Here is an 8,702-nt window from a genome sequence, read left to right on the forward strand (position 1 = left end):
TGTTATTAGTATTAAATACATATAAGTATTTTTACAACTTGTATTTAGAAATACTCCGTTGTAATTATTGATGCATAAATGTGTTCATCCATTCAATGTGGCATCTGCTATAATGGGGTTAATGTATGATATGACTTAATAATACAATACATTATAATATATGATATTATTTTCATCTCTGACACTCTCGCTGCTCACTTTAGATTCGTCGATCAGAGCGAGCGGAGCGCTTTTTCTCATCCGCCTCACGGAGCGTGGAAAGTGAGGGGCAGGGCTGCCTCTCTTCCGCCGGCGTGGAAAGGAGGTTTACCTGTGCACCTGTGCTGTGCTGCTGTGGGGAGGTTTTTGCCCCGGGGAAGTCGCGGAGAGACGGAGCGGCTGCACGTTGTTGCTCGGGCCTGGGCCTCCTTTTCCACCTGTCCAGTTTGTGCTGTGGCAGGGACCTGCTTCCACTTGTCGTGTGCGGCTGTGCTGGCGAGATTTTGCCCCGGGGACGTAACGGAGAGGCCGTAACGGAGAGGCCGGAGCGGCTCCGCGTTCGGGCTGCGGCCTGCTTTACACCTGCTGTAGCGGAGGCCTGTATCCACCTGCTCCACCTGTCGTGCTCTACGGTGCCGAGGAGGTTTTACCACGGGGATATCGCGGAGAGACCGGAGCGCCTCTACGTTTCGGGCTGGACCTGCTTCGCCTATCCTATACTGCTGTGCTGAGGAGGATCTTCACCGAGGACATCGTGGAGAGACCGGAGCGCCTCTACGTCTCGAGCTGGGCCTGCTTCGCCTATCCTATACTGCTGTGCTGAGGAGGTTTTGCACCGGGGATATCGCGTAGAGACCGGAGCGCCTCCACGTTTCGGGCCTGCTTGTGCGCCTATCCGGATGCTGTGCTGGTCTGGGAAAATGGCCCCTATCGTGATTCTGCTATGCCTGTTAGCTATTTTGGACAATGAGAAGTTCTCTCGTCATCCTGAGAAGTCGACTGGATTCAGGTCTGTTCTACCGCCCGCAGTGGACATCCCCTGTAAAGGTTCGGATGTCTTACACAAACAATTACTGGTTGCCTTGTCACAGACATTCAGTTCGACAAATTATGTTTGTCTTTCTCACTTGCCTGCTATGATGGTTCTTCAGGACTGCTTCTTGAGCTCAAATCTCACTTTCGCGGAGTTTGCTGGTGATTTTAAAGCAGATGACAATGTGTGTGTCGATTAAGAGGAAAAGGTGCCTGGTTTTCTTGCTATTATTATTATCAGGGAATGTACAACTTAACCCTGGACCGCCCAGTAGCAGTAGTAGTCAGATTGCTACTCCTGCTGATTTTAATTCTAGGTCTGGGTTGGGATTCATTCACTTAAATGTGCGCAGTCTGTTACCTAAGTTAGATTTTGTCCGCATTTGGGCGAGCTCGACTGACGCTGATGTCATTGTCTTATCAGAAACGTGGCTAGATAAATCTATTTTGGCCTCTGACATCTACTTAAATGGTTATAGTGTATATCGGACCGACCGTCCTAAAAAAGGTGGTGGCGTTGTCATTTATGTGAAAAATAAGTTTTGTGTAACCAAGATGGTTTCCAAATCAATCAGTAAACAACTAGAATTTTTAGCCTTAAATATCGAATTAGCAAAGGGTCAATAGGTCATGGTGGTGGGCTGCTACAGACCCCCCTCAGCTGTCAAGGACTCTTTATCTTCATTGGCAAAACTTTTATCTCAACTTGACTACAAGGAAATAGTGCTGCTTGGTGATTTTAATAGGCTCTGTGCACAAGATGGCGTCTATCAACTTCCGGCGGGTGGGTGTGGGGGCGAGTACTTCCGGTTTGAGTACAGAGTTTTTACAGCTTGACAGTTTGACAGTTTGTTATGACACACCAAGAGCAAGAATGAGCGGATTTCGGGGTAAAGAAAAGCGATTGGCCTTCCAGCGGGTAAGAAAGTCGGCACTACATTGCTGTGTGCCACTGTGTACGAATTCGGCCCGTTATAATCGGGAGATATGTTTCCATGCATTTCCCATTGATGCTGAGGTAAAGGCTCAGTGGCTGATCAAGGTCCGTAGGGACAATTTCAGCCCCACAAAAAATACCCGTGTGTGCAGTAGGCATTTTCGACCAGGAGACTTATTGGTCACAGCGGGAGGACTGCACAGAGTACAGAAAGGAGCTACACCTGTTCTCTTTGCATGGAATAACTACGAGCTACCTACACCAAGACGTAATGTTTGGGAGCGTCGGCCGAGGGCAGAGAGCCCCACCCCGGACTTGACAGCTGAGTACGAGGTGGAAACAGTTGCGCTGCCTGATCATGAGTACTGTTTAAATCCAGCGACGGCAGTGATGGCAAATCAGGTGGCCGACGAGAACGAAGCCTTGAAAATGCAGGTTAGGGAGCTCCAACACCAGCTGGAAGTGTTACAACTGCGATCTCGTTTCGGGATACAACGCCTGGCAGGGTCGGACGAGGACATTCGTTTCTACACCAGGTTTGTTTATAAGGCTATCAGGATGTTGTTATGGCCACTAGTTTGAAAAACACCTTTCATTTGAGGAAGCTAATTTAAGAAACAAAACAATGTCTAACATGAACAATATTACATTCTTAGATTTGCCACATACAAGCATTTCCTTGCCTTTTGGAAATTGGTGGAGCCAGCAGCCAACACCAAGATGGTGCGGATCACCAACGCCAAGGCATCCTCTGCCAGCAGCTCGGACTCCTCTCAACCAACAACAACGGTATGCAGCATACAAGCATGGATGTATATTAATAATTATGCACGCTGCGCACTATACCACCGTTTAACAAGTGCATCACATCACTCACACAACACACACACATGCCACACACACACACACACACATACAAACGGAAAATGTGTTACAACTGTACCCGGTCTCCCTATAACAGTATCTACAGTATGCCTAACACTTATTTGTTTTCACAGAAACTTCCACCCATAGATGAGCTGCTGCTGTTCCTCATGCACCTGTCAGTGGGCCTACATCTGAGGGATCTAGCAGAACGGTTTGGCATCACCGCACCACAGTCAGCAGAATTATTTCCACCTGGACACACTTCCTGTACCAACTGCTTGGAAGCCAACGTCTGTGGATCCCACGCGAAGTTGTCAGAGCTCACCTTCCACCAGAGTTTTCAGCTTTCCCTGACACACAAGTGGTGCTTGACTGCACTGAAGTATTCTGCCAGACTCCATCATCTCTCCTGCTGCAGAGTGAGGTGTTTTCAACATACAAGTCTCATGCTACATTCAAGGCCATGATCGGCATGGCACCACATGGTGCCATTACATTTGTGTCTGGCCTGTATGCAGGATCTATGAGTGACCGGGAGATTTTCAAGCTGTCTGGCATCGTGAGCCTGCTCACACCAGACATGGCAATAATGGTCGACAAAGGGTTCCTTGTGGACAATCTGGTTGAGTGCAAAGTTTACCGGCCTGCCTTTCTGTAAAAAAAACCCCAAATGAGCAGGGAGGATGTCAGGCAGACTCAATCCATTGCACGTCTGAGGGTCCATGTGGAGAGGTGCATCAGAAGGGTCAAAGAGAACAAACTCTTTGACAAAGCCATACCACTGTCTGTGTGTGGAAGCATTGAGGAGCTTTTCAATGTGGCTTGCTTCCTGGTCAACTACCAGAACGGACCACTGGTGAAAGCATGGGCAAGCCTGGGCAGCAATGATTAAAAGATTTCTTGCTCCCAAACCAATTGTGTATTTCATTGTGGTTGTTACAAAAAGCAGTCATACCATACTATGTTTAGGTACTAATGAATTATAACCTCAAAACAAATGCACACAAAAATAACATAGGACAATACATAATATAATAAATCCACAATATGATAACATTTTACAGATTCATTTAATACACTTTTACAAAACATAGGTTGATGTGATATCGGGGGAAAAAAATACATATTTAAACATTTCAATTAGTCTCTGCATATTTAAGTAATGCTAGTTTATGTAACAGATGAACAGATCAATGCAAGATAAGTTAGTTAGCATCCACAACTTTTGTTAATGAATAACGTCATATGACATTAAATGTCTGCCAATAAACACCCCTTTCTTCCTCACATAGGTCCTTTGACTAAAGGATCTTTTTGACTTATAGAACACACTTGGTTCTGGTTTTAGCAATTGAAAGAACTATATACAGGAAAATATTCATGTTAGATCAGTAATGTAGTGTGATGTAGTGTGGTACACTAATGTAGTGTAGTGCATATCAGTCCATGTAAAAATAAAAATAAAAATAATCTCCCTTCTCCCTAATGGTTGTAGCCACCTCACAGTCTCTGCAGATACGCTGTATAAGGATATCCTCCTCTGCAAAAACGACGAAATCGCACCACTCCATCCCTGTGAGTAGGAGCTGGCCTTGCACCTGCCAATAGTAGCTATGAGACTGCTTCAGTTTTAATGTGCCACTTTGCATTTTTAAGTAGCTACAGTCCACATAACTTTTTGCATTTGGGCATTTTATTTCAACAAGTCCAAAAGGTGGGCTCTCAGTTGGGTCAAACACCAGACCGTCAGGAGATGACCCTAACCAGGGGGCATCTGGGTGAATGACAAACCCACACGGCCAGTAATTGGTGTTTTTAATCCGGCAGTATTCCTGGATGGCAACCGGTTCCAGTGCCAGTCCCCTCTTCATTGATGCCGTTTGCGCCACTCCCTTCCGAATCCGTTGTGCCAAGTTTTCAGCCGAACTCTGACCTCGAACATGGCATACTTCCCTGAAACGGGAAGAAGTTATTCTTGGCCTCCTAACACGGTGCCATTCCACACTGTCGCTATGCTCCCTTGTGGCCACCTCGATTTTCCTTGCCATGAGCAATGTTGTCGCAAGTGACAGTAGATGGAGGTGCTGTTGGTGACTGCACACAAACTCACAGGTGGTAGGCTCCAGCCTATAGCCATCCACAGGTAGAGGTGGTGGTGGAGGGGCATCTGGGTGACGCACTATAACCCGGCTAAGAGGTAGTGGATGCTGGTATGAGATAGGGCTACCTTCCTGAACTTTTCCAAAGGTGGAGTTAACCAGTGGCACGTCCACACTTATAGCCATGGTGGTGATCAGTGGTGCGATGTCTGCTGAGAAGTCCTTGTATACCTCGCTGACTTTGAGGACATCTGGGTCTGGCAGCACCCCCCGCACGGCCTTGTAATGTGTACTCCTTTGAACATGTTTATATAATAATTAGGACTTTAAGAACAATTTTACACTCAGACAACAATCACAAAGTTGTTGCAGGCTACATACAATTACTTAGGACAATAGATATTACCTTACACCGTCAGCAACTGTAAACTGCTTTGGCTTAGTGGAAATGAACACCATGTCACTCACTCTGCCTGGTTTCACACCCTATTAATTACACAAAAGAATTGTCAAATTAATTGAAATGGTCATTGATGCAACATACTAGATCAGCTCTTGGCACAAAGGAAATACTCATTAAACCGTGGATTGGTTGTGAACACATACTGTACCTACCATGGTTCTTGGCTTGTGCCATCACTGCTCTGTTTCAGTGCAGCTGAGGACAGGGGGTACAGCAGCCAGGTTGAGTGTGGAGTAGTGTGCGGTCTGGAACAGCAGTGCAACATTGTGGTTGCAGAGTGCTGTTCCAGCTACACAGGAACACTTTGCCACTGCAATCTCCACGGGTGAGCAGTTCTCAAAGACAATCTACACATTAAAATAAAATGTCAGTCATTTTACATTTAGAACACTGCTTCAATACAACACAGAAAAATGAGAAAGCTGAGAGCAGGCTGATCAGGCAAGTAGTAGGTGTGGGAAAAGGCTAAACCATGTCAGGTTATCAGTCACATCACATACACAGAAGTTCTGCTGTTTGGAATACTGTAATTTAAGGACATTCAAACAGATAAACTCTCTCAGCTGTCTCAATTTATTATCTTATTATATTATAACTACATAAAATAGTGTTAGTAGAACGTTGAACAGCTTAACATAGATGTAGGGTACAAAACCAGCACTTACCTAACACTGGCCCATACAAATAACTGGACCCTACATGGATTATACTAACCATACAGTAAAGAACAGCAGCCGTCACAACCAGTTTCTGGGGTTTCCATGAAAGCAGAGACGGTTTTCAACCTCTCATTAAGAATCTTTGATGAAAGCTAAGTTTGGGTTTAGCTAATGTATTTATCATTTTACACGAGAGGGTTACAAAACGAAAATAAATCTGTAGCCCCTTCATGCTACACACACATAGTTAGCTACCAGTTGATGTGAGCTAATTTATTGTCACTATGCAATCTGTTGCAACACGTCAGCTAGCTGGGCTTTTTTGAATCCTAAATCACAGGTTACCTACTCTAGCCACATCAAAACCCCAGAACATGAACCTGATTGAGGCTTTGAACCGATGAACACTTTTTATTTTCCTCCCTACTCTGAGATCGTGAGGCTTTTCATGCTTCCTCATGGACCTGTAACAGCTAGCCCTGACGCTCACTCTCCCTGAAGGTAGATCTTTGTTTGAAACTGTGGGGAATTGGACATCATTCATGTTATCCAAAACACGTAATAGTACATCATTAAAACGCTTTACACTGTATCAAGACTGTCAAGTTGTCAAAGTTAGCCAGTAACTACAGCTTTGTTTGTCACTTACCTTCATAGTTGTCGATGTAACTGGATATGTACATCTTGAACCCCTTTTCTCTTTTGCTCCTCGGGGCTGAGCTTGCCGCTTGTACCAGCCGATGTACGTCACTGATGTTAACCTTCGGTAGGTCTTGGAGACATCGAGTGTAAAATAGTGCCATCACGTTAACGTTAGCCTTCTCACTTTGCTCTATCTGTATGCTATCTGTATGCTATCTGTATGCTATCTATATCTCTCTCTATCTCTCTCTATCTATCTATCTCTCTATCTATCTCTCTATCTATATCTCTATCTATCTCTCTATCGCTATCTATATCGCATCGCTATCTACCCGCTCTACCGCTCTACCGTAGACCGGATGTTTACAAGCGCCCACTCAATGAACCGGAAATGGAAATACGTCATCCCGTGCAACTAGCCTATTGGGACTGGTTAACTTCTGTGTCAGAGGATTTAAAAAACCTTTGTATCTCTTTGAATATTACTCAGATTGTAGACAGTCCTACTCGCCCTAACATTAAGTTCCCAAATAAATCCTCCTTAATTGATCTCATCTTAACCTGTTACGCACCGCCCCCCCGGTACCGGGCGGATAAACGCGTCATTTGCAGGAAACAACGTCTAAGGAATCTTAATATTTAATAAACTATGAATGTTTTATATCCATGTAACGGGAAGAAACTCAGCTAACTGATCTTTTTAATTTTTTTTCCCAAAAAAAACCCACAATGCTAACACTCAGCCTCTGAATTAGCCACGGGCGAAAAAATGTAACCTAAAACTGCACCTAAACTCACTCATAACTCCCTTATTACTTATCCTAGATGCACAGCCAACCACTTGTTTTGCATCTCCTGGAGACACAGAATCTGTGTAAAAAACCTCAACACTCAGTGATAAATATTTGTGACGCTATAAACGAAAGCGTACATCATAACATGTGGAGCTAGGTAGCTAGAAACGCTAACATGGCTTACCTTGGTCAAAACTGGTCTTCAATGGCATTAAAACGATAAAAAAACGATGGTGCAGTTAATCCATAGGTTAATCCAATGTGTCTGTGTCCTCTTTGAAATGATTTCTGATAATCCATAAGCAATAAAACTGCTTTTTCGTTTCCAAATGTCAGAGCGAGAGATTGGTCCACTCTGCTGCAAAATTACATGCGCACAGCCCCCACCTTTTCTCTTCACAACGTGTGTGTGTGGGGGACTCCCCCTTCGATTCTATTGGCTCTAACGGTCAGAAAGAGGTGTCAACCATCCAAATCGACCAAGGGGGGGCCAGAGATATGGGGAAAAAAAACATTTTCACCCAAATCACCTCAGAGGTGGGGTGGTTTTGGCTAAACCTCTCTAAAAAGGTCAAATGTCACTTGTTTTGCATCAATCTTGATACAGGGTACTTATTATATGTTGTACTTTGGATTCCTTAAGCTTTTAGTCTACTAACCCATCATCCAAGGGTAGTTTTCACTATAAGTAAAAAAGAATATTTGGACGGACACTATAATTTACAGTTTTTTACGATGTAAAATCTGAATTTTCTTTAAAATAAAAAACATCTATATTGATTCTGACACTTCTACATCCAACTCACAGATGTAACCTTGCTTTGATAAAATAAATTATTCATATAACCCTTTTAGAAGTTAAGTTGTAGTCATTTGTTTTGGGCATGTCATTTTCAAGCCTGAAACATGAAAAACAGGCTTGGTGCTTAACAGGTTAACTAATGTGCCCCATAAATACTCATCTGTGGGAGTATTTGCTAACGATGTGAGTGACCATTGTGTTGTCGCCACAATTAGGGACACAAAAGTCCAAAAGGGTAAACTTCGTATTATCATAAAGAGAGACACTAAACATTTTGTGGAGCAGGGTTTTGTACATGATCTGTTTGGTTTTGATTGGGAAAAAATCGATCTGTGTGCTGATGTTGAGACTGCATGGTCTTATTTTTATCTTGGTTTTATGGAAATTATAGATAGACATGCACCCCTGCGTAAATTTAGAGTGAAGGG

At 43.9% G+C, this 8,702-nt stretch overlaps 2 protein-coding genes across 3 annotated transcripts; one reads left to right on the forward strand and one right to left on the reverse strand.

Annotated features, from left to right (window-relative positions):
* Window positions 1-1,885: 1,885 nt before the first annotated feature.
* On the forward strand, window positions 1,886-2,716 carry LOC117474978 (THAP domain-containing protein 1-like; the record flags this gene model as incomplete). The annotated part of the gene is made up of 2 exons (XM_034121024.1): window positions 1,886-2,484; window positions 2,605-2,716. Coding segments are annotated over exons 1-2 (711 nt in total), but the record flags the coding sequence as incomplete, so codon positions are not given.
* Window positions 2,717-3,926: 1,210 nt separating this feature from the next.
* Window positions 3,927-6,859, reverse strand: LOC117475161. 2 transcript variants are annotated; one of them, XM_034121306.1, is made up of 4 exons: window positions 6,686-6,859; window positions 5,530-5,724; window positions 5,321-5,400; window positions 3,927-5,209 (listed from the first exon to the last, which is right to left on the reverse strand). In XM_034121306.1, the coding sequence occupies exons 2-4, from the start codon at window positions 5,530-5,532 to the stop codon at window positions 4,255-4,257; spliced, it is 1,038 nt and encodes a 345-aa protein (XP_033977197.1). In that variant the 5' UTR covers window positions 5,533-5,724; window positions 6,686-6,859; the 3' UTR covers window positions 3,927-4,254. The 2 variants fall into 2 exon arrangements, with proteins under 2 accessions (XP_033977197.1, XP_033977199.1); XM_034121308.1 differs by lacking the exon at window positions 6,686-6,859 and adding an exon at window positions 6,043-6,270.
* Window positions 6,860-8,702: the final 1,843 nt, after the last annotated feature.

Source organism: Trematomus bernacchii, unplaced genomic scaffold (assembly GCF_902827165.1).
Source record: "Trematomus bernacchii unplaced genomic scaffold, fTreBer1.1, whole genome shotgun sequence".
NCBI classification, from domain to species: Eukaryota; Metazoa; Chordata; class Actinopteri; order Perciformes; family Nototheniidae; genus Trematomus; species Trematomus bernacchii.